Below are 26,549 nucleotides of genomic sequence, written 5' to 3'. Positions count from 1 at the left end.
TATTAACCAGAGAGGACTGGAGTCAATTGGGTTATATTATGTTTAACACTAATTTGAAGGTGTCAAAATCTGACAGACATCTGGCGGCCATGGCCACGCCCCCCTTTTGGTAACGCCCACTTTCGGCCACGCCCACAAAAAGGACCCCCCATGTCATTTGCCAGGCAGGCTCCACTGACCCATACTAAACATTTCTAACATAAAACCTTGGTGTACTCAACATGTCCGGGTTCACAATGGGGCTCTATGGGCTGGCTACTAGAAGCCTAATCATCATAGTGACATAGTCAGTTTGTCAGTATCATGCCAGTACAGTATCATGACATGATACTATTATCAGTAGGCCTAGTGGCCTACCATGTCAGTAGGCTATGCATGGTGGGGAACATAGAACCTGGGAAATAGGTACGCTCCCTATAGCCTATATAGCACAGTAGCCTATCATGTCATGAAACTGACATGTAGGGCCTAATGATACTGAAAGTATGTCACTGTCAGTATCATTTACATGTCGGTTTCATTTCAGACAGTATCATGCATGGTCATGGTCAATCATGTCAGTTGTTTTTCATGGTCAGTATGTCAGGTCTTCTTCTTCTCCTCATATCATCACACAAACATACCTATTCGGCTATTAAAAATAGATGATCTACAACGTCACAATCATACGACAGTGAGCTTATAGATCAGCTATTTTTTAAACATTTTAAGGTTTCTGGTGCGAGCGCCGCGTGTGTGGCTATACTAGCTAGCTCCGCTCCGGAACCTAAAGCGTAGCGTTGAGGTTCCAAATCAAACAGAGTCAATACATTATAATTATTGAAACAGTGAATGTCAAAACAACATGAGAGCCTGGCTCACCGAACTCTATGAATAAATAAATGTGTCATTTATGTGTGCCTGCCCCCTCAACCCGTTAGGACACCACGCACGCACCCCTTCACACTCTGATTATTAGGCCAAGATGCCATAATGCGCGTGCACGTGTGCTCGTAGACGCTCGGTCGGTCCGTCTACAACACGGGTCTGCTGCATCTAGTCAAAACAACATGGGGGCGAGCATGCGGCTCAGGCTCCATGAATGACTCCCCACGCATAGGTCGCTGCTGCTGGCTGGCGCATCTCTCCACTGCACCCCGCTGACCGCCCCGTGTGTGTGTGTGTGTGTGTGTGTGTGTGTGTGTGTGTGTGTGTGTGTGTGTGTGCGCGCGCGCGTGCGTGTGCGTGTGTGGTCGGACTGGGTGGTCTGAAGAGGAGAGGACAACCAACGCGACTGATGTGCAGCCAAATGATGCATATTGATCGTCGGTAGTCGGTAGATATAGGTGCTGCCCATTTCATTCCACCAAGAATAACACGACAGGACAGGAACGGTGAGTAGGACTATACAGAGGACTGGCGGCGCATGTGGCAACTTTGAACATTTATGAATATGATGAAGCTATTCGTGCACTTCGTGTGTGTGACTATAGTGTACGACCCGCGTTTTGTTTACACATTCCTACCCTGCCCTGCTTGCGTTATGCTACAGCAACACACGCGCACACACATAGAAAAACATCAATGTATTGCGCGATTTGCACGGTTTCGATTTTTGTTTGTTCTATGATTTATTAACGGGGACAATGTCGAGGCCCACTAGACAGGCCTAAATGCGTTATTTTTAAAATGTAAACGTCGATTGTACGGGTGTCGATTCCAATATACTCGTCTTAATGTAGCAGCCTATACAAGAACAAAAGCAGAATACCCACTGGCGTGGCATCTCTCCCTCCATGTCTGCGTGTGTATACTACTGTATACTGTATGACTGAAGAGGGAGCGGAAATTAATGTGATTTCAACTTGGGATATAAAGGTAGCCTTCTGGGAAACAGATGAGTCACTCTCATTTACTTTGGCACCTATACAGGGAAATGATAACACACGCGCTTTCTGTCGTTTCTTCTGCTGTCTTTGTCTGGGTTGGGACTGACAACCCAGACTGTTGTTCTCCCCAGTGACCAGTTGATGGTGCTTGTGCATTTTTTATGGGGAGACACCCAAATATAATTTCATATTTCAAGAGGAACGACGAGCGAGGCTACGTGGCCTTTGAAGAGTTTGATTAATTCACTCAAAACTGATGTAATAGCTGTGTCACTGCATGTGTGTGTGGAAATAGAAAGATAAGGTCGATTGCAAAACATAATTTATTGCAAAAACTCTAGAGAAAACTGTTCGCCTACTCCCCATAGTGTTGAAATCATAAGAGTAAACAGACAATAGTTATATCGGTGTAAGGCATCCACCATAACATTAATATAATATGGATAAATAGGGCAATTAAAAAAGATCTATCTTCTTGGCTCCTTAGTCTGTGTAGCCTACTGACCTTTAAACCCTACGTAAGTTTATTATTTCATTTATTGAGCTATTTTCCTCTTCTTGTCTCTTTCACATCTTATTTTTCCCCTTGTTGAAGAGATAGATATTGCAAATGTATTATTCTTCATTCATTCAACTTTATTTACGAATTACGTAATATCTTATATCCTCTGAGAAATCAATGCGGGTGACCCTCATATACAGTGATGCCTGATGAGAAATGCAATCATACAAATCAACACACCTGCAGAATCATTGTAAAACAGACTAATAAGGGAGGAATGTAGGCCTACTGAAATGCTCAGATGCTCGTATTATCAGTAGCCTACATTTTATTTATATACGGTAGTTGTATCAACACACCTGACATGTAAAGCAAGTCCAGCTAATGCTCTACTTTAGTCTACAGAGATTCTACATTCCTCCAATAAAAAACAAAAAACTGGCAAATACAAATGATAAAATAGACTACTCAATACTGTATAGAATATTAATAGCCTATTATAGGAATTAGTATGACTTACTGATATACATAGCTTACTCTCCTAAATCCACTGTTCAACGGCAATGAGTGGCAAAAACAATGCAAAATTATAAATAATATAATACTACTATAGAAATTATATAGGACTGAGCAGTTTAGTTTTAAAAAACACTGTTTTATGCTTGTCACTTCAACTGCAGTGTCTCTTGTATCAGTATGATCTGTATTGTCAATGTCTGCCAGACCCAGTGCCCTCAACAATCTCAGGGCAGCCACAGTTTTGCACCATTTCCTGTCTGTTTTTGACAGATGCTAGACGGGCTCCGGAGGAGGCATGCTTCCCGCCCCTCCCCCCGACCCCTGTCCCTCAACTTCACCACCTTCTCAGCCCCTCCCCCAAGCCCTGACATGGACAGCGGCCACCATCCAATCAGGAGGTAAGGATCTGTTCCTAGGATTAGCATTCGGTAAACATGTGAAATATTGATAAGCAGTTGTAACAATCCAAGCATCTCTGTTCCCAGAAGGTTTCGTTCACTAGCTGAATATTTCTGTAACACAGCTAGGGTGAGGTGACCTAACGATAATTATGCCCTGACTTAATATTTTATAATGTATATCGTCTCTGTGGGGTGGAAACTGATACTCCAAAACTGATAGGCTACTTTTCAGGATTCAAATTCAGATATAGAAAAAATAGCAGATCTACTAGCTTACTATAAACCTACTATAAAGCACATTTCGAGCATGCAGATCTGCTAATTGTGATGCTTTAGTGTGACGCTTATGATCAAGTAGTAGGGGCGTTATAATTTAGGCATTTAGCAGACGCTCTTAATCCAGTCATCAAGTCATCATAAGCAAGCCAAGGACCTAACATCCGACTAACAGTAGAATATCTGTACAATAAATCTATATCAGTATACTATACAGTACACTATAGAGTGCTATGACTATCTACAAGTTTATCCTTTGCCTACAACTGTAATAAGGTCGTCAAGGCTAGTGCAAGTGCTACAGGCTAAGAAATAGAGTCTGAAGAGGTGAGTTTTCAGAATACGGCGGGAGATTGGGAGTGAGTCTGCAGTTCTGATTGCAATGGGAAGTTCATTCCATAGTTTTGGAGCCAGAAGGGAGAAGAGTCTGGGACGTGTGGTGCGTTGTCCCAGGTGTTTTAGAAACATTTACAATATATATAGAATATGGAGGTTTCTGCCCGACAGCAACGGTATAAGGGTGTGGATGTGTTCCTTCCGAAATGTGCTTCCATGTTTGTGTGTTTGTATGTATGTGGGCGTTGAATTGGTCTATTGTTTACAGTGCCGTCCACAGTTTCTGGACTGCGGGGGTTGTTCAGACCTAATTTTCACCTACAGCCACTGGAACAAGAGGCATCAATCTACACTGTATTTCTGCTGTCATCTCATCTCATACAGGGACATTTGTTTTATGAAAATGTGACTCAAGAAGAGATACCTTACACATGGCTGTACTGTACATTGGTAATAGTGAGTGCTCCTCAAGAAACCCCTGAATGAGGCAAATCCTGTTGCTGAAATGGGATGTCTCCCATAAGGCTGCTGCTTGTCAGTTTTATGTTGAAAATAGAAGAGCAGGAAAATGGTCTTTATTGTCCTGTATTGTATCACCATTTCCTGTCCCGGTTCAGTTGTTGTTGAGGTGTCCAGACTGCTTCCTCCTCAGCCCCGACTCTATAATGACAAGCAGAACAAAGTCTTGTCCTGATCAGCAGTTCCCTCCGCATCTGTGTTATGCATAATAATTTGTTGGAGTCAATGGCTGTATTGTATCATAAGGAGAGGGAGAGAGAGGAGAGTGAAGAGAAGAAGGGCAGGCAGTATCAGTGGATGTGCTATTGTTATCAAACAGTATGGTGACACTACTGTGGCCCACCTTCCAGCTTGGCTCCGCCCCATCCTTTTCTTAACACCCTATCTCTCTCTTACCACACTTCACTCTGTCCTACTTCGCTCTCTATTTATCTGTCACTGTACTCTCACTGTGCTCTGCCCCACTCTCTCTCTCTCTCTCTCTCTCTCTCTCTCTCTCTCTCTCTCTCTCTCTCTCTCTCTCTCTCTCTCTCTCTCTCTCTCTCTCTCACACACACACATACACATACACATACACACATACACGCGCGCAGCTTCTGTTCCCTTCTCCCCTCAAGCTACCTTCTTGTCGTCCTTTCTTTCCTGTGTGTGTGTGTGTGTGTGTGTGTGTGTGTGTGTGTGTGTGTGTGTGTGTGTGTGTGTGTGTGTGTGTGCGTGCGCACGTGTGCGTGTGTGTGTGTGTGTGTGTGTGTGTGTGCATTGGTGCCTGGCCTGACCTCCTTTCTCCTGTCCAGTACTTAGTGCATACTCTCTTTCTCTCCCATCCTCCATCTTTCTCTCCCTTTCTCTCTCTCCTTCTCCTCTCCATCTCTGACATGAGAACTCTGCATCGGCTGAAGTTGATGAGCTCTCCGAGCCTCAGTGAGCTGGGAAAGAGTGAGAAAGGCTCGCCGGAGGACAGGGGAGAAAAGCAAAAGAGAGCGGGGGCCAACGCCACATGGAACAGGTACGTGTATTTCCTATGAATATTATGTCATTAACCGCTAACCGTCAAGGCTGGCTTCGTTAGTATGAACTTCCAAGCGTACTGATCCAGGCCGGTTTTGTCTGTGGTGTTGCAGCATCCACAACGCCGTTATAGCTGTCTTCCAGAAGAAAGGTCTGGCAGATAACGAACTCTACACCCTCAATGAAGGTGTCCGGTATGTAAAAACCCCAGGCTATGTGTATGTGTGTGTACACACGCACACACACGCACACATGCAAGCACGCACGCACGCACGCACGCGCGCGCGCGCGCGCGCACACACACACACACACACACACACACACACACACACACACACACACACACACACACACACACTATACAAGGGAACATTCATGTGTGCTATGTTTAACTTTTGATGTGATTTTGTGCTAAAAGTAGCATAATTATACCCTGGGTGTACAGAGCTGACTTAATGTCTGTTTTCTTGTGAATGAGCTTGTTTGTGTGTGTGTGTGCATGCATGTGTCATGTGGTCATGCCAGATATCTCATTATCTCTCTCAACCAGACATTAGACCCATAACCTATATCATCACATCAGTTTCTATTATAGCTCAGTCAACACATTAGCACACAGGGGGAGCCATGTGGAGGTCAGAGACCTGTGGTCATTATTATTGGTTAACGTTTTCACCGCTATTTACTATTATGTGTGCATACAAAGCCTATTGGGTAGGTACTGTAGTAGGCAATATGTTTTGGAGCAACTAGAAAGGAAAGGCAGAAAGGAAGGCAAAAAAGAAAAAAGAAAGAAAGAATCAGACAAACAAAGAATCTGCATTTACACTCATGAGTCATGATACTTTTCTAATCACTTTGTGTTAGAGTGATGTAGTTATCTTTGTTTCCTCAGGCATCTGTTGAAAACTGAGCTGGGCTCCTTCTTCACGGAATACCTTCAGGTAACTGAAACCTTTGATATTGGGTGAAATAGGATCAGGATGGTTATCCACTCGGGAGACAGTGAGCTGTAAATGCTACAAAGCAGAAGCAATAGAACACATCTTCTGGATACATGAAACCAGTTACTGATGTATAAGACAGAATTACATGTTGCAATACATTGTGTTATGATCATTTCTGGTGTGGTGGTACTCGCTGACAGTACCTCTGATATTGCTGTTTAATAAGGTTGATTCTATTCACTGCGTCTCACAGAATCAGCTGCTGACTAAGGGCATGGTCATTCTACGAGACAAAATCAGATTCTATGAAGGTACGAACGCTATTGGACACAATCTGAACAAAGGGAGCTCAGTGTCAGCAAGTATAAATCAATAGTCTCTTTTACATTTTTGCTTTACCCTATTTGTGTAGGCCAGAAGCTATTAGACTCTCTGGCAGAGACGTGGGATTTCTTCTTTTGTGATGTTCTCTCAATGCTGCAGGCTATCTTCCACCCTGTCCAGGTAGTGCTCTCTCTTCTATCTGCTCTACTATACATTCTCAGAGTTAAGCACTTATGTCGGACACTGTGAAAATGGTCAATTCACAAGCTCACAACGCATAACGATGAGCTTGTAGATAAATTACGCAACCTAGGCTATTTATTTTCAATAATGGTTGCATATAATGACATTTCCAAAACGGGGACACCATGGCTAATGTGGTTTTAATGTAACAGTGGTTCTGGGTGTAGTCGAATCTCAATCCCGCTGCCTTTTCCTCGTCTGTCCAGGGTAAGGAGCCCTCTGTTAAACAGCTTGCGCTGCTTCACTTCCGGAACACCATAGTCCTGAGTGTAAACCTAGATGATGCGCTATCGCGGCCTCGGGCCCGCGTGCCCCCCTCTGTTACACAGATGCTACTCATTCTACAGGTGGGTGAATTCATACAAGCATGCATTCACTCATGTAAAGTCCCTTGCTATAAGACATACAGGTATCTCCTCTGTAATTTCCATATTACGTAACATATACCTAGATACATTAGTGATGTCCAACCTTTTTCATTTTGAGAACCCCCAATTTGATATTTTATCTGACTGTGAGACACCGATCTAATAAATGTTTCTATCGTTAGTCATCATTTGATCAATATGGTCTGTCATTTGGTCCATAATTCCTTTACTGTCTTTGTACTGTATAGGTATAGCGATAAGCCGATAACAATGAAACTATGATCAACATAGCCATTCTTGTATGTTCTTTGTTATTATTTGTACATGTAATAATGAAGATTATTACATTATTCTCACTCAAGGACCCCTGGGCCCTGTGGGTCCCTGGATCCCATTGAGAATAAATGTCTACAGTCTTATGCCATGTTTTCATGCACATTTTTATTGTAATAGATTGAGTGCACGTGAAAAGCCTGCCAAATCCATATATCGCCGTTTATTTGCAAACTTACTTGGCCATTAAAGTGATTTCGATTGTGTTGTTAGGGGGTCCATGAATCACGAGGTGCAAATGAAGACTACTTGAGACTGGAATCTCTGGTTCAAAAGGTGGTTTCCCCTTACCTGGGTACCCATGGACTCTGTTCTGGAGATGGAAGTGAGGCTCAATGCTGTGTGATGGGTAAGGTAGAGGAGATCATTCAAACCTAGCTGTCTGAGTTATTAGTTTATTGAGTAAATAAACAACTAATAGAAGTGCTACTCTGAAACCAGCTAATAATTTCTCCCTATTTTCTCTCTCTTGCAGAGAAACGTTTACAGTGGTGCTGGCCGAAGACCTCGGATCAGCCATCCAAAAACCCAGTGGTCCGATCTAAAAGCTATAATATCCCTCTCTTACTGACACCAGTGGCTGAATATGACCCAGACGCCAGCTCTGTTGGGAGCGGAGGAATCAGACGCCACTCGGCCTGCGAGATCATATGCTTGGAAGAACAAGGACTAGCCTACGCTGACCTAGCCTCTGGACCTGAGCTGTCCTCCTCCTCTGCCAATAGGCTCTGTGTGGGCCCTCAGTTCAATGGTAGAGTATTGTTCACAGAATAGATTCAATTCAATGAATGCGTCCATCCTGATGTTATGACTGAAATTAAATCATTGAGCCAGCAGTAAACAAACTTAATTCATGTTGACACAGACTAGCTGCTGTTTCTCTTCCTCTTGTCCACTGTCCAGTGGGGTCTGGGCCTGTTGACCCCCAGGGATCCTTGAGGGGGTTCCAGGGGGTCCCCAGCTAATTTATTTAACCAAATGCACCGATATAGGTCTGTAACTCTGAGTTATGGGGACTATTGACAATTTTTATAGTGATTATTCTATCGATTACTTTTTCAAGTAATCAAATAATCGAGAAGCATGTTTTTTTAAAACAATTTAACAAAAGTTTTATTTTTTATGAAAAGACGTGAGAGAATTCGACTAGATTCTTACAAACGTCAAAGTCAATTAATTTGTTTTGTTTAGTTTGTTTTTCACTTAGCAAGAATAGCAGATTTACAAGCTCAGCTATTTTCGCTATTTTAAAAACATTTGGGGGGAGAAGGCGGAATTTAAAAATTTAAATGGATAACCTTTATAATCGCTGAAATTGATTACCGGTAGTTCGATTTAGCTCAGTTAACTGTTGCATCCCTCGTCCGTGGCCTAATGCATACCAAACTAGAGTTCCTTTAAATTAAAATGTTTAAGAACCACTGCTCCTTCTCTGTGCTGGTCTGGTTCAGCCCGTGAATCAAATTCATTGACCTTTCTCGTCATAGGAATGGTACCGGGAGGAGCAAGTGCCCTGGAATTGCCTCTTCCCTCTCCCATCATCCTTCCGCTTCGCTCCCCAGGACCGCTTCATGGAACTGAAGCCACGACAACGCTCACTGATATGAGCATGGGTGCCTCTTCCACACCTCCCAGTGGATCATCCAGCCCAGAAACCATAATTGGGCAAGTGTCTGCAGACTCGGACTCGGACGGGATAGGTCTATTCATTGATTTTCCATCCCACACCGCAGAGTCTATGGGATATGGTCACGAGAGCAGACAGAGCACCGTTTAGACAGGCTTCATCTCAGCTTTCATATTTGGGGGACAAAACATTAAGGAGCTTTTAATAGCTATTTTACAGCGGTAACATCTTTAGGATTGTCTGATTCCATGTTTAAGTGCACTCCATACACTGTAAGTGTTGATTTAACTCTGAGAGTGTACACTCTCAGAGTTGCAAATGGATAAAATAAGACTGAGGATTTTGCTGTGTACATCTCCCAATGAGGGGCATCTTTTTAATCAACATCTACAAGAGAAAATAACACACACATTTTCTCATTGCATTAGATTTAGCGTTTCAATTTGTGTGGGTATTTATTCTGAGTCTCTGAGTCTTACACTCCCCACTTCTCTCCACTGTGGTCTTTTGATTTGATAACACAGCTGTATTCATTATGATAAAATGTGGACTGAAAGGTCTAAAGGTCAACCATCTGATATAAAGTTACTTTTTAGGGCAAACATGAATGTCATGACATCCTTTTCATCTGCTTGTCTAGACTCAATTTGGCCTACTACAACAGGAGTGTAATGGGTTTATTGTTTACATTTGACAAGAGTTTAGCATTTTTACTGAATGTCGTCTTATACACTGTATTTGTGGCACCACTACCTTGTAAATAAAAATGTGTTTTTTTTAGGATGGCTAGATATTGTGAAGTAAGCTTTTAACTGATAAAACGAATTGTGATTTTGATAAGGGCTTTTTAAATGGCTTTTTCAATGATGTTTACCTCAAACGTTTTGTACTTTTTTTGACAATCTATGATATCTATGACGTTTTTATCGAAGGTTGTAATTTCCATTAATTTGTTATACTAGACCATTATAAACTTTAAATAAATGAATACCTTTGAATAACACATAATGCTTTGTTTCGCTGACACTTCTTTTTGTGTGATGAAATTAAATAGAGGTCAAATAATTTAGTTTTGGTAAAAGTACAGTTACAACAGCAAAACCGAATGGGGTTGGCACAATTTGCCTGTCCTTTTTTAGAAACACATGATCACATTTCGGAGTTGGACACGCCTTGAACAGAATGTTGGGAATTGGAGTCTTGTGACAGTTTTTTCAATCACTGACTGTTGCAAATAGTTGAGAGAATACATTTATGTCGAAGATAAGTTAGAATATTTGTCATACGCTTTAAACCACCTGTATTACAGGGGAATGCAGGTTTATTTAAGGCCATCTCTCTACAGGGCCAGTTTGAAATTGGGAGCATTCCAGCCATCATAGGTGCAGAGCAGACTGGGCACTATATGGACATCGGGGCACCTTGATTTAAAATTGAATATTTTGTCCAAAATGTAAATAATAATAATAATAAACTATTTGAAAATATTAGGCTATAAATTATGTGAACCTGCACGCCTTGCATGGTACATATCACACTTAATGTTTTTCCTTCAACTTAGGCTATTGTTTAGGCTGTAACTAATTTAGAAAATAACTAAAGTTCCAAAGAGATGTTTGTGAAATGAAGTTTTTTTTATACACACATTTTTACAAAACAGTATCAACCAACAATTAACATTCCAGTACTGTCAAAATGTTTATCAGTCTCTCTATTGCTCATCAATCTTTACTGATAGAAAAATAACTTCACAAGAGGATATTTGTCTTTCTTGTCATAGAATAAAAACTATAGTTTCAAACAACATTTCCATTAATAAAAAATAATATAATATTACAAAAATATATTCTATGAATAAGAATATTTTTCGTAATTACTATTACTATGTACACCTATGTACAACTTTCCTTAGTTTCATATACTGGTACATTGAGTAAATCATTCATGGAGGAAAAAAAGAAAAGTATTGCAATATACCAACACAAGGCGGCAGCCTTGTGTCAAAAGTGCACAATAAATTATTATTGTGCACTGTTGACACAAGGCTTAAAAAACAGCTTGTGAGCTCATGGTGGTGGGAGTAAATTACCCATAAAGTTTATAATCTCATACTGTTTTTAAGCATAAAAAGGTAGTCCAAGAGACTCAAGGTGCAAAGCCTTTGCGTCTGATCATCATTTTGACAGTTTTAAAAGAGTGTCGATCACTGGTGAGATAGTACTCTCTTGTTATGTTATGCCATGTCCCCCAGAAAATACCATCCCGGACCCCTTTGTATGCTCCCACATGGTATCTCCCGTTAAGGTTTGCTGCCATGCATGCATCAAACCACCACCCTGAGCTGTAGTATGCCCCACAGTTCCCGGAGGGGTAGCGGTCATGGTCCTTGTCTGGGGTAGTGAAGGCCCTGTTATTATGATCATACATCCTGTTGAAGCGAAGGGCATCGCCTGCAGAGCCCGAATAACTGCCAACCGTCAAGCGGTAGCGCATTCTCTCACTCGCCACCCTAAATTGCCCATACTCTGCATATCCCTTCACCCCCTGGAAGTCCTCCAGCTCCACACGTAGCACCATGTCCCTGGCACGGGTCAGCAGGTGGATCTTATCATTTCCCAGCCAGAACTCCCCTCCATCCAGTTCCCCGAATCCTGACCGGTACTCGGCCCACGTCCTGTTGAAACTCACGCTGCCATCCTGGCGGCGCTGTATGAGGGTCCACCCCCCACTGCCCGACTCCATGTCACAGAACACTGGGAAGGTGCTGTTATGGGGCTCAGGGGTCACCTGGTAGATGCCGTTGTTGCTTTTCTTCCCTCCGACTACATGATCAGAGCAGTCTCTCTGTGATGTGGTGACTGCAGACAGAAAGAGTATGTTTTACAAATAATTACTCATTCTACACACACACACACACACACACACACACACACACACACACACACACACACACACACACACACACAGACAGACAGACAGACAGACAGACAGACAGACAGACAGACAGACAGACAGACAGACAGACAGACAGACAGACAGACAGACAGACAGACAGACAGACAGACAGACAGACAGACAGACAGACAGACAGACAGACAGACAGACAGACAGACAGACAGACAGACAGACAGACAGACAGACAGACAGACAGACAGACAGACAGACAGACAGACAGACAGACAGACAGACAGACAGACAGACAGACAGACAGACAGACAGACAGACAGACAGACAGACAGACAGACAGACAGACAGACAGACAGACAGACAGACAGACAGACAGACAGACAGACAGACAGACAGACAGACAGACAGACAGACAGACAGACAGACAGACAGACAGACAGACAGACAGACAGACAGACAGACAGACAGACAGACAGACAGACAGACAGACAGACAGACAGACAGACAGACAGACAGACAGACAGACAGACAGACAGACAGACAGACAGACAGACAGACAGACAGACAGACAGACAGACAGACAGACAGACAGACAGACAGACAGACAGACAGACAGACAGACAGACAGACAGACAGACAGACAGACAGACAGACAGACAGACAGACAGACAGACAGACAGACAGACAGACAGACAGACAGACAGACAGACAGACAGACAGACAGACAGACAGACAGACAGACAGACAGACAGACAGACAGACAGACAGACAGACAGACAGACAGACAGACAGACAGACAGACAGACAGACAGACAGACAGACAGACAGACAGACAGACAGACAGACAGACAGACAGACAGACAGACAGACAGACAGACAGACAGACAGACAGACAGACAGACAGACAGACAGACAGACAGACAGACAGACAGACAGACAGACAGGCTGGCTACTGCTTGGCCTAAAGCCCAAACGGGACCGTACCTATGTTCCCTCAGCCCTATGTTCCCTCGGGTCCGCGTCAATATGCCGACGGTCCGATTGACAACCTACCTCAAACCCTCACCCTAACCCTAACCTCCCCCGGGGCAGACACCTAAACCTAACCACCCACCCTCTCCCGACCCCCAGCGCACCTCGGACCAATGCTCCTTCTGAGGGAACATAGGGCTGAGGGAACATAGGGCTGAGGGAACATAGGGCTGAGGGAACATAGGTATGACCCCGCCCAAACCACACCAAAGGGTTGGACGTTTTTATGGTAAACCACAGCAATGCAACTCATTGAGTTGCAATGAGTTGCATTGGTGTGGTTTGGTTTACCTTAAAAACCGTCTCGTCCTGTCCCAACCCTTTCCCATGGTTTGGGCTTTACACCGCTAGATTCTATAAATCATTTAACCCCTGGCCCCTGATCATTTCGGTACGTGGTAGAGGACAATGGCAATGGGCCTGGTCTACAAGATACACCACCTCATTGACACCCATGTTGTACTGGTCTAAAAACTACTTCAAAAACGTCAATCAAGTCCACAATCACAACACCAGAGGGAGCTCCAAAATCACATTCAACCCAGATTTGGCATTTTACCAACAGTCATAAAGAAGTGTGAATCCCTATTCTCTTTCAAAACCGCTTTAAAAGAGCACTTACAGGTGGCTGCAATTCAAAACTGGCCTCTGTAAAGTGAAAGCATAACCCCCACCCTGAACCTTTTACTGTACATATTTTTACTCTTTGAATTTCTACTCGTTTATATGATGTTTTTGATATTTGTTGATCATTAAATGTTTTCCATGAGTACAAAAGGACCCCAATGGACACAAGCCAATATAGGCTTCCTTGTATAAATCATTTTAGTAGGCATTGTATTGTAAAGTATAAAAATCAATTAACATTTTCAATTAATCTAATATGGTTAAAATAGAGTTTGAAGTTACAATGGATTCATCTATCAAATAGCCTCTAAATACTTAATCAAACAACTTAAAAACTGAGGTGCACACAAAAGCCTGAGTAGGTTAAAATGACCCCAAACATGTAAGTGAAGATCCCTTTACATTTACAAGATAACGCTCCACCCAGCTGCTGGAAGTACAAAATGAGTCCAAACTGATAGAAGAAGTTCAAAATAAAGTGAAACAATGACATTAAACAAATTGCTTACTGTATTACTCATGAGGGCATATGGGTCCTGTTTTCCTTTAGAAAAATAAAGCCTCCAGTTCATAGTTTACTAAGGGGTTAGGCAGTTGTTTGTTGGATATGTAGTGTATGACCTTACAGTAAGTGACTAAATGTGTTTGGCTGAAGAATCCACAAGATTGATGTGACACTTAATTAGTTATTCACTGTAAGCTGTGCTCCATTAAATGACGTTTTAAAGCTGTTACTCTGTCTAAGGCAATGTGCAGCTGTGGCTTTTATTTTATTCCAAAACACGGCTCACATAATGGACGTTGCACATATGCGTGAATTCCTCATGTAACAAAGATTAGCCACACAACATATGTTGCAAAGATGATGATCTCAGATTTAATTACGACCATCATTATTGATTATCTTTGGTCTCACTGCCTACTCAGTTTAATAAATACTTCTGTTTGCCATTGATGTGATATCAAGAACTGCCATGGAGTAATAATTGTAATGTCACAATTTCCACATAGAGTTGAGAACTGATCCACAACTTTTTTTGTAGTATAGTTTCTTTGTATAAAAAAAGAAAAGTTTGGAAAATGTAATGTCATCTGAAGAAATCCACCATTCTCTTTTTCAAGGTTTATTAAAGTTCATAGGAATGGTCACATGCTAAGGAAAATGGATAGTTTTATTTTCTCTCTCCCTCATTCCTTCCCACCCACCTCCTCTCCCATGTCGCTCTCTCTCTCTCTCTCTCTCTCTCTCTCTCTCTCTCTCTCTCTCTCTCTCTCTCTCTCTCTCTCTCTCTCTCCAAGTGTTTGTGTAATAGACATAGTTATGAAATTCAAGTTAATCAAATTAACTTGTATCTGTCATTTCTGCCAAGTACTTTCCCTAATAACCGCTCCTAGTTGACTTATTGAAACAATTAGATTATGTAACAACATAACAGTAGAGCAACTCTTCTGTTTCTTCTGTATATTTCCTATATGAAATGCCCAATACAAACACTGACAATAGCAACTACATGGTCAAAACAGACACTTGTGGGCTCTGAGCATGAGTTCATTGTATTAGTATGTTTGAGCCTAATCACTTTTAACCAGACAAATATTGTCTGTGTGTCCGTCCCGCACGCACACACGCACGCGCGCACACACACACACACACACACACACACACACACACTACACACACACACAAATAAATGAAAAGAATCAACATACATTGATCTATTTTTCAAAAATAGCATATCCACTTACTTACAATGCATAATTGCTTTGTGATGCATTGTGAGCTTATACACTGTAGATCAGCAATTTTCGCTATTCATTGAAGTATATATAGGGTGGTTATATAAGTGGTTAAAGTCAAAAGATTGTCATCTCTCATCTCTTACCTTTAGAAAATATCAGGAGCTGGTTTTCGCTGGTGTTCCTGTTCTCTGCGTCTTCCTTTGGATGTCTCGTCATATTATATTTGTCCTGTGGCCGTCCATTTAGGCCCCAGCTGTTATTCATAATGGCAGCCACCTGGTTAATCTTCACGCGTAGCTCTCGGGCACTGGAGGTAGTGGAGACAGGATTGGGGCTGGGAGTAGAGAGGTCAGATTTCGAGGTGGCAGGGGTTGTTGAGATGAAGTCAGAATTGAGTTTTGAGTGTACAGTGGAGCTGGTTTGACCATTGTTGTTAGGAATAGGACTGCGGCTTGCTGTTCTGTATGTCTTAGGACTTTGTCTGGTTCCAGTTTCCTTAAGACTGAGTGTGAGCTTACTCTCTAAGTGTGACACACTTTTAGTATTTGGATTGGTTGACGGAATCACTGTTGCAGAACTGGTGTTGGGGATGCTTTCTGGAGCCCTACTGATCAAAGAAGTATCAAAAGCTGTTGTCTTTGGGCTTGGCTTTGGTTTTACTGCAGGTCCAGGTATGGGTTTTATACCTGGTTTGGTTTTCATGTTATCTTTTGTTTTGGTGGTCCAAGGACTGCTTGTGGCTGTTGAGCTTTCCGTGATGTATAACCCCAGACTAGGATCAGTGGTTGCTGTAGTTGAGCTAAGGCCTGCTGGTCTCAGGATGGTCATCGAGCTGGTCATAATGTTTGTTCTAGTGGTTGTTCGGTGAGAACTAGCCAATCGGCTAGTGGTTGTTGATGGCGAGTGATCTTGGTCATAATTAGGTATCAGGTGATGTTTAGGATGGGTGTCAGTTGGCAAATGATCATGCCATGGCTTCCCATCAGACTTCACAATTTGTCCTGGTTTAAGCTTTTTGTCAAGTATGTTTTTTTTGGGAGGGTAATCAGTTTTTTTCTTTTTATCAGCTGAAGGTTTCACAACGGGTTTAGGCTTTTGGTTATTTTTTAGTTTTTGATTTTGACTAGGATTTGGTTTTCGAGAAGGTATAGGTTTTACACCTGCTTTGGCTTTTGTGTTGTCCTTTGTTCTGGTGGTCCAAGGACTGAGGTCTGAGGCTGTTGAGCTTTCAGTGGTGTGTAAACTCTGACTAGGGACAGTGGTTGTTGTAGTTGGGCTAACGCTTCTGTCAGAGCTTTCTGCAGGTCTCAGGCTGGTGGTCATGGAGCTCATCCAAGTGCTTGGATTGGTGATTGTTCGGAGAGAACTATCCAATTGGCTTGTGGTAGTGGTTGTTGATAGCCAGTGATCTTGGTCATAATTAGATATTTTTTCATCTTTAGGATTTGCATCAGTTATGGGCAAAGTATTACGTAAAGGCTTCCCATCAGACTTCCCAGTTTGTCCTGGTTTCAGCTTGTTGCCAGGTATGGGTTTGTGGTGAGGATCAGGTTTTGTCTTTTTATCAGGTGAAGGCTCCATGTCAGGTTTAGGACCAGTAGGCCTTTGGTTAAATTTAGGCTTTTGACCAGGTATTGGTTTTTGGCCAGGTTTGGGTTTCACTCCTGGTTTGGTTTTTGTGTTGTCCTTTGTTCTGGTGGTCCAAGGACTGAAGCTTGTTGCTGTTGAGCTTCCAGTGATGTATAAATGCTTACTAGGATCAGTGGTTGTTGTAGTTACTGTAGTCTCATCAGACTTCACAATTTGTCCTGGTTTAAGCTTTTTGTCAAGTATGGGTTTTTTGGGAGGATAATCTGTTTTTTTCTTTTTATCAGCTGAAGGTTTCACAACGGGTTTAGGCTTTTGGTTATTTTTTTGTTTTTGACTAGGATTTGGTTTTCGAGAAGGTATAGGTTTTACACCTGCTTTGACTTTTGTGTTGTCCTTTGTTCTGGTGGTCCAAGGACTGAGGTCTGAGGCTGTTGAGCTTTCAGTGGTGTGTAAACTCTGACTAGGGACAGTGGTTGTTGTAGTTGGGCTAACGCTTCTGTCAGAGCTTTCTGCAGGTCTCAGGCTGGTGGTCATGGAGCTCATCCCAGTGCTTGGATTGGTGATTGTTCGGAGAGAACTATCCAATTGGCTTGTGGTAGTGGTTGTTGATAGCCAGTGATCTTGGTCATAATTAGATATTTTTTCATCTTTAGGATTTGCATCAGTTATGGGCAAAGTATTACGTAAAGGCTTCCCATCAGACTTCCCAGTTTGTCCTGGTTTCAGCTTGTTGCCAGGTATGGGTTTGTGGTGAGGATCAGGTTTTGTCTTTTTATCAGGTGAAGGCTCCATGTCAGGTTTAGGACCAGTAGGCCTTTGGTTAAATTTAGGCTTTTGACCAGGTATTGGTTTTTGGCCAGGTTTGGGTTTCACTCCTGGTTTGGTTTTTGTGTTGTCCTTTGTTCTGGTGGTCCAAGGACTGAAGCTTGTTGCTGTTGAGCTTCCAGTGATGTATAAATGCTTACTAGGATCAGTGGTTGTTGTAGTTACTGTAGTCTCATCAGACTTCACAATTTGTCCTGGTTTAAGCTTTTTGTCAAGTATGGGTTTTTTGGGAGGATAATCTGTTTTTTTCTTTTTATCAGCTGAAGGTTTCACAACGGGTTTAGGCTTTTGGTTATTTTTTAGTTTTTGACTAGGATTTGGTTTTCGAGAAGGTATAGGTTTTACACCTGCTTTGACTTTTGTGTTGTCCTTTGTTCTGGTGGTCCAAGGACTGAGGTCTGAGGCTGTTGAGCTTTCAGTGGTGTGTAAACTCTGACTAGGGACAGTGGTTGTTGTAGTTGGGCTAACGCTTCTGTCAGAGCTTTCTGCAGGTCTCAGGCTGGTGGTCATGGAGCTCATCCAAGTGCTTGGATTGGTGATTGTTCGGAGAGAACTATCCAATTGGCTTGTGGTAGTGGTTGTTGATAGCCAGTGATCTTGGTCATAATTAGATATTTTTTCATCTTTAGGATTTGCATCAGTTATGGGCAAAGTATTACGTAAAGGCTTCCCATCAGACTTCCCAGTTTGTCCTGGTTTCAGCTTGTTGCCAGGTATGGGTTTGTGGTGAGGATCAGGTTTTGTCTTTTTATCAGGTGAAGGCTCCATGTCAGGTTTAGGACCAGTAGGCCTTTGGTTAAATTTAGGCTTTTGACCAGGTATTGGTTTTTGGCCAGGTTTGGGTTTCACTCCTGGTTTGGTTTTTGTGTTGTCCTTTGTTCTGGTGGTCCAAGGACTGAAGCTTGTTGCTGTTGAGCTTCCAGTGATGTATAAATGCTTACTAGGATCAGTGGTTGTTGTAGTTACTGTAGTCTCATCAGACTTCACAATTTGTCCTGGTTTAAGCTTTTTGTCAAGTATGGGTTTTTTGGGAGGATAATCTGTTTTTTTCTTTTCATCAGCTGAAGGTTTCACAACAGGTTTAGGCTTTTGGTTATTTTTTAGTTTTTGACTAGGATTTGGTTTTCGAGAAGGTATAGGTTTTACACCTGCTTTGGCTTTTGTGTTGTCCTTTGTTCTGGTGGTCCAAGGACTGAGGTCTGAGGCTGTTGAGCTTTCAGTGGTGTGTAAACTCTGACTAGGGACAGTGGTTGTTGTAGTTAATGTAGTTGAGTGAATGCTGCTGTCAGAGCTTGCTGCTGGTCTCATGCTGGTGCTCATGGCGCTGGTCCCAGCTCTTGGACTTGCTGTAGTTTGGAGAGAACTCGCCAATTGACTAGTTGTAGAGGCTGTTGATGGCGAGTGCTCTTGGTCATAATTTGGTATTTGGTGATGTTTAGGGTAGGCATCCGTTATTGGCAAATTAGCAGGTGAAGGTTTCCCATCAGATTTCCCAGTTTGTCCTGGTTTAAGCTTTTTGTCAGGTATGGGTTTTTGGTGCGGAGAATCAGGTTTTTTCTCCAGTGAAGGCTTCATGTCAGGTTTAGTCTTTGGGCCAGTTTTAGGCTTTTGGTTAATTTTTGGTTTTTGACTAGGTTGTGGTTTTCGATCAGACCAAACACCTGGTTTGGTTTTTGTGTTGTCTTTTGTTCTAGTGCTCCAAGGACTGAGGCTTGTGGCTGTTGAGTTTCCAGTGATGTATAAACTCTGACTATGATCAGTTGTTGTTGTAGTTACTGTAGTTGAGCTAATGTTGCTGTCAGAGCTTGCTGCTGGTCTCAGGCTGGTGGTCATGGTGCTGGTCTTAGTTCTTGGACTGGTGGTTCTTTGTAGAGAGCTGGCCAATCGGGTAGTGGTCGTTGATGGCATATGATTTAGATTATAATCCGAAATTTCACCATCTTCAGGATTTGCATTGACTATTGGCAAATCTTCAGGTAAGGGCTTTCCATCAGGCGTTGACATTTGACCATGTTTTAGCTTTTTGTCAGATGTGAGGGTTTGGTCAGGGATCATAGTCTTTTCATCTGGTTTTGGCTTTTGGGTTGGTAACATTATATGTTTTTCAATATTATGGTCTTGGTCATAATTTGTTATTTGGTGAGGTTTAGGGTTGGCAACAGTTACTGGCAAATTATCATGCCAAGGCTTCCCATCAGATTTCACAGTTTGTCCTGGTTTAAGCTTTTTTTCAGGTATGGGTTTTTGGTGAGGAGAATCAGTTTTTTTCTTTTTATCAGGTGAAGGCTTCCTGTCGGGTTTAGGCTTTGGGACAGTTACAGGCTTTTGGTTAAATTTTGGTTTTTGAATAGGTTTTGGTTTTTGAGAAGTTGTGGGTTTCACACCTGTTTTAGGCTTTTGAACAGGTTTTGTTTTGTGACCAGGGATGGGTTTCATTCCTGCTTCTGTTGTTGTGTTTTGTTTTGTTCTGGTGGTCCAAGGATCGAGGTTTGTGGCTGTAAAGTTGTCAGTGATGTTTAAACTCTGACTAGGATCAGTGGTTGTTGTAGTTGCTGTAGTTGAGCTAATGCTTGCTGCTGGTCTCAGGCCGGTGGTCATGGAGCTGATCCTAGTGCTTGGACTGGCAGTTGTTTGTAGATTTCTGGCCAATTGGCTAGAGGTAGTGGTTGTTGATGGCACATGATCTGGATCAGACATTTCATCATGTTCAGCATTTGCATCAGTTATTGGTGAATCTTCACGCAACTGCTTCCCATCAGACTTTGATATTTGACCATGTTTAGTTTTTTTGTCAGATGTGGGGGTTTGGTCTGGCTTCCCAATTTGTCCTAGTTTAAGCTTTTTGTCAGGTATAGGTCTTTGGTGAGGAGAATCAGGTTTTTTCTTTTTATCAGGTGAAGTCTTCGTGTCAGGGTTAGGCTTTTGAATAGGCTTTGTTTTTTGACTAGGTATGGGTTTCACACCTGGTTTGTTTTTTGTGTTATAATTTCTTCTGGTGGTCCAGGGACTGAGCGTTGCGGCTGCAGAGCTTTCAGTGATGTATGAACTAAGAGTAGGATCAGTGGTTGTTGTAGTTGCTGTAGTTGAGCTAATGCTGTTGTCAAAGCTTGATGCTGGTCTCAGGCTGGTGGTCATGGAGTTGATTCTGGTGCTTAGACTGGATGTTGTTCGTAAAGAGCTGGCCAATTGGCTAGAGGTGGTGGTTATTGGCATATGATCAGACATTTCATCATGTTCAGGATTCACATCAGTTATTGGTGAATATTCAGGCAACAGCTTTCTATCAGGCTTTGAATTTTTACTTTTTGTTTTTTTGTCAGATGTGGGGGTTCGGTCTGCAGGGATAATAGGCTTTTGGTCTGGTTTTGGCTTTTGAGTTGGTAATGTCATATGTTCTTCAGTAGTATGATCTTGGTCATGAATACGTTTTCGGTGGGCATGAGTTATTGGCAAATTATCATGTGAAGGTTTCCCATCAGACTTCACAATTTGTCCTGGTTTAAGCTTTTTGTCAGTCCTTTTTATCAGGTGAAGGCTTCGTGTCAGGTTTAGGCTTTGGTCCCGTTTTAGGATTTTGGTTAAATTTAGGCTTTTGTATAGGCTTTATTTTTGGACCAGGTATGGGTTTCACACCAGGTTTGGTTTTTGTGTTGTAATTTGTACTGGTGCTCTTAGGATTTAGGGTTGTGGCTGTAGAGCTTTCAGTGATGTATAAACTATGACTAGGATCGGTGGTTGTTGTAGTTGCTGTAGTTGAGCTAATGCTGCTGTCAGAGCTTTCTGCTGGTCTCAGGCTGGTGGTCATGATGCTGGTCTTAGTGCTTTGACTGGTGGTTGTTTGGGGAGAACTAGCCAAGTGGCTCATTGCTGTGGTTGTTGATGGCCAGTGATCTTGGTTATAATTAGATACTTTTTCATGTTCAGGATTTGTATCAGTTATGGGAAAAGTATTACGTAAAGGTCCTTTTCTTTTAGTTTGTCCTGGCTTGAGCTTTTTGTCAGGTATGGGATGTTTTCTCTTTTGACTAGGTGATGGCTTGATGTCAGGTGAGGCCTTTGGGCCAGTTATAGACTTTTGGTTAGATTTAGGCTTTTGACCAGGTTTTATTTTTTTGCCAGGTGTGGATTTAATACCTGGTTTGGTTTTTGCGTTGTCCTTTTTTTTGCTGGTCCAGGAACTGAGGGTTGTGGCCCTTAACCTTTCAGTGGTGTGTAATATCTGACTAGGATGAGTGGTTGTTGTAGCTGCTGTAGTTGAGTGAATGTTAACGTAGGAGCTTGCATCTGGTCTCAGGCCGGTCGTGATGGAGCTGGTCCCAGCGTTTGAACTGGATGTTGTTTGTTGAGAGCTAGCCAACATATCAGGGATTGTTGTTGTCGTTGGCCTCCTTGCAGTTCTAATGGCAGTCCTTGGGTCAGGGCTTGCTGTTTGTTGACTCCGTTTCTGGGTCCTTGTTTCAGTCACTCTGTTAGTTGTTAACCCCTTCCCAGTTGTTTTGACATGGTATAAGATGTCAGCAATGCTGGTTGTCTTGTAAATTCTCCCCTCACCAGGGGTTGTGCTTAAGCCAGGAGTAGCCCTTGTGCCCGTTATAAACACAGAACTTGAAATAAACGCAGAGTTTGTCACAGAAGTGCTGCCTGTTAGTTCAAGAGAGCTGTGATCATAACCTCTGTCATGACCTGTCATAATATGGGAGCTGGTGCTGTACACTCCTATACCTGTAGACTCAGGTGATGGAACTGAACTAAGTTTAGGAGGAGGGTGTGGGGTGTGTGAAAACATGTCTGTCATCTCACTCCACTGTCTGGATGTCAGTTCCTCGTTCCTGTCCCTTTGTACACCCTGGACAGTTTTTTCTGTCTCTGACTTAATCTCCATCTGTCCCTCCTCTATAATAGACGTCTCTTTATTCCCTTTCCCTTCCCTCTCCTCTCTTTGCTGCTCTTTCTCTGTATTCCCGTGTTGCTGGATTCTATCAGTCCTCTCGCTCACTCTGGGATTCCCAGAAGGGGTGATCTCCTCCATGCTTTCTGTCTCACCGTTCTCCTGCCATGGATGACGATCATTCAGTCTATTCTCCTTTTTCTCATTACCTGTCGTCTTGCCTTCTTCCTTGTTTTGGACCTTATGCTCCGTCTGTGCTGTTCTCATGTTATCTCCCCTGATCATCACTTTTTCTTTCCTCTCATGTTCATTTTCCACAGTGACTTCTTCACTCACCCTCTCCCCTTGTCTTGTGTTGTCATCCTCGCTGGGTCGCACCTCTGCCTCCTGTAACTGACCCTTCCCACTGCTCACTGTCTCACTTTGATATTTCCCATCTCTCTTTTCCTCTGCATTTACATATCTTTCTTTGTCACTGTAATTTTTGCCAATTTTATCTCCCTCTGTTTCTGTTTCCCATTTCTTCCTCTCCTTTTCCTCCAAAATTGTCCTGTCCTCATCTTTTATGTTGCCACCCCCCTCTGCCTCCAGAATAGCCTTTCCCTCTTTAACACCATCTGTGCCACACTGTGTCAAGTCTCTCTCGTTTTCTGTTGGACTCTCAGCATCTCTCCCTTTTGTAAAATTCCTCTGAAGCTTGTGTTGTTCCTTACCTTCTTTCTCCGTTTCCCGTAGAATTGTGTTGTCTCTCCCTTTTTCGCTACCCGTGCAATCAGAGCATGTCCTCCTAAGTTGATCCACATGGTCCTTCAGCCTCTGTACCTCCTTTACAATATTTTCCAGGTCCTGGAGCTGTTCTGGCAAATGGACAGTGAGCGGTGGAAGAACCATTAGGTACGGGCATGTGTTTTCATCCTGCCCCTGTCCACATGCACCCGCAGGTTTCAGAATCACAGTACAGGGCCCCTTATTCCAAGGTTGGGCTCCTTCACCTGGGCTTGCTGTCGTCCTACGTAGGTCTGAGAAGGCCAGTAACGTTCCAAACATGCACAGTGCTGCTAGCCTCATCGTGTCCTGAGTTCTAGTGGGCAGAGGAGGGAGAGAGGGGAAGAGGGTGCTGAAGGACGCCAGTGACCCACCTCAGTTTTTGAGAAGCTGTGACAGAGAGAAGGGAGGAGGGAGGATGGCCGACAGACAAGAAGGGAGGAGAGAGCTGATGGGCCTGTTAAGTCCAGAGTATGTGTTGAGATGTGTGAGGGAGATTAGGAAAGAGAGGAGAGATAAAACAGTGAAAAACATATGAGAGGAATATTGTGAATGGAAGCATTTCTCAGTGAATAGTGTACAGAGAGACCAGAAGGTTAAAACGATTATAAATTGAGCGTGAATCTGTCATCCTTTTTAACCACACATTATATGGACTTAATTCATATTATGATATTATCTTATTACTATTTACCAAATTAGTTCAACCTAATCAAAACCTCTAATGAGGAACATTTGCAACACATTCTCGCTCCATATTGTAATAATAAACACACATTCTCTCCCCATGTATCAGCACTCTAAATGTGTGCATGTGTGTGACAGTCGCTTTGGCAGGCATGTCCTATGCTTCCTGTCAATAGGTCAGTAAACATGTGAATGGCAGATGTAACTGGTCTAAATATGCATTTGAAGCACAATGTTGGTGTCTGGATTAAAGCCAGCATTCTGTTGTGGTGATTAGGAAATATTGTGGTTTACTTTGGCTTCTGTCATGAAAGGCAGGAATCTAAAGTCAGATGCTGTGCTTATCCAGGGAGGGCTACTTGATACAAATGCAAAGTAGAGGTACTTATGATATTTTTTGGTATAGAATCTTATCTTGTATGTGTTTCGAAACTGAATTTTCAGATTAGAATGAACTAAATAGGCTACATTGTTTAAATAATGAACATAGAATGAGGGCTTCATGGCACAAAATAAAGTCACAGTAAAGCTTTACTTTTCTTCTTCCACAGGATATGAGACATGTGTTATGATATCATATGATTTATGAATTCCTGGTTAAACGTAATGATTATTCCACCACCTATAAGGCTCCTATTTAATCCTGTGTGAAACTTGAAGCTGGTCCTCTGCTGTTTCCTTTCAGTTGCTCTGCTTGTACGAAGGTGGAGAGGTTTCTCAGCTGTCTTTTATAATAGCAAAGGAAGACTTTTTGTTTAACAAAACAAAATGACTGTGTGATGTCGTTGTTTGGAACTAAATATGTGTATATTGGTAAGAGAGGATAGCAATAGCTATATTATAAGAGAGCAACATTGATTAATAATTATACTGTACTCCTCCATATTACTCTTTATCCTACTATCAGGGTCCAGGTATAGTCCCAATAAACCTAATAGCTACTCATCATACCTTTTTTTTTTAGCAGTTTATTATTAGATTGCGAGATGTATCTTTTCTCAGGTATTTGCTATGCTATTACAACTCGCAGAGATCGGTTGACATTTGCCCACTGTTGCCAAAACAAGGATTAAAACCCAGTATCCTTTCACCTCTCTCAACCACTCTACTACTTAGACTGGGAAATGGTGCGAGAGAAATGTTTATTCACAGAGAGATGTCTGCATGTTCGGCCAAGTTGATTTATAATGTTGGAGCCACGTCATGCATGGCAGAGATGGCCCAGACGGTTACCGCTTGCTGCAGCCTGCCTCCCTTCAGTGCTCGACTCAGGTCAGTGCTGGATGATGCACAGTAACTGTTAATGAAGTCATTAATAGTTGGCTTGTGAAAAGGTTTCTCGAGATCCATTTAATCCACAATTGCTGCACAGCACAAGCAGTTCGTTTATTATGTATGCCCCATTAATACCCTCACTCTTGGCTGTTCCCATTTATGGGCAACCTTTTTTTTCTCCTTATGGTGCCCTTTTGGAAAACAGTGTTTTGAATTCCCTCAGTGAGATGCTTGGCCCGCTCTCTGTCCTACATCGTGTAAACACTGTGGTTTTTCCATTTGCACTAGAACAAACATCTGACCATCAGTCCGACTTTGTGCATTGACTTACTGGCAGACCACTCCATCTCCATCCACTTTGGGCAGAAGAGCCATTGTCGTCGGCCATGTCTGCTATATGCATAAGTGTCCCATTTCCAGTCGAACTGGAATGAATCCCCTGTCTGTCCAAAACACCATACCAGCTTAATATTGAAACCACCCTCAGACTGACTCTCTGATGGTATAAACGTACTTGTTAAATGACTATTTTTGTTGCGTCTGGGGGACATTGTAAAACTAAAAAGACCATCAACTGAATAAAAACACACGCATAGCAGTGCAGTCATGTGATCCAACACCCACCTTGTCTACTGTATGTGGGTCAGTGCTTAAGAGCCTGTAAAATATAGGTCGCATTGGCTGTCTCTGTGTCTCTCACACTAAAGCTGCATGCATTGCTGTCAGGCAATTCCTTATTGTAGTACAGCAACTACATTCCATCGAAATGTGTGAGAATGCTTTCCATTGGTTAACAGACTGATAGTGAAGTTTAGAAATGAAAGGGATGGGCCAAGTGTAGCTACCTCACATCTGGGCTGGATTTTCGATGCACAGCCAACTCCAGATAACGACAGGTCAATTTGTTTCTGTTCCAAAAACCTGGACTTCATTAAGACATTG

At 42.6% G+C, this 26,549-nt stretch overlaps 2 protein-coding genes across 2 annotated transcripts; one reads left to right on the top strand and one right to left on the bottom strand.

Moving 5' to 3' along the window:
• Positions 1-826: 826 nt before the first annotated feature.
• Positions 827-10,279, top strand: prr5a (proline rich 5a (renal)). The gene is made up of 11 exons (XM_080761948.1): positions 827-1,373; positions 3,160-3,287; positions 5,302-5,427; positions 5,543-5,623; positions 6,325-6,373; positions 6,630-6,687; positions 6,789-6,880; positions 7,150-7,290; positions 7,858-7,993; positions 8,120-8,395; positions 9,132-10,279. Exons 2-11 carry the CDS (start codon positions 3,160-3,162, stop codon positions 9,419-9,421), a joined length of 1,377 nt encoding a protein of 458 aa, XP_080618074.1. The 5' UTR covers positions 827-1,373; the 3' UTR covers positions 9,422-10,279.
• A 616-nt stretch (positions 10,280-10,895) lies between these two features.
• On the bottom strand, positions 10,896-21,501 carry LOC308314355 (uncharacterized protein). The gene is made up of 2 exons (XM_080761939.1): positions 15,721-21,501; positions 10,896-12,129 (listed from the first exon to the last, which is right to left on the bottom strand). Exons 1-2 carry the CDS (start codon positions 21,380-21,382, stop codon positions 11,417-11,419), a joined length of 6,375 nt encoding a protein of 2,124 aa, XP_080618065.1. The 5' UTR covers positions 21,383-21,501; the 3' UTR covers positions 10,896-11,416.
• Between the last annotated feature and the right edge of the window lie 5,048 nt (positions 21,502-26,549).

This window comes from Protomyctophum bolini (genome assembly GCF_963924005.1).
Source record: "Protomyctophum bolini genome assembly, chromosome: 4".
Lineage (NCBI taxonomy): Eukaryota > Metazoa > Chordata > Actinopteri > Myctophiformes > Myctophidae > Protomyctophum > Protomyctophum bolini.
The sequence above is the reverse complement of the archived record's forward strand: the minus strand, read 5'-3'. Positions and strand labels throughout refer to the sequence as shown.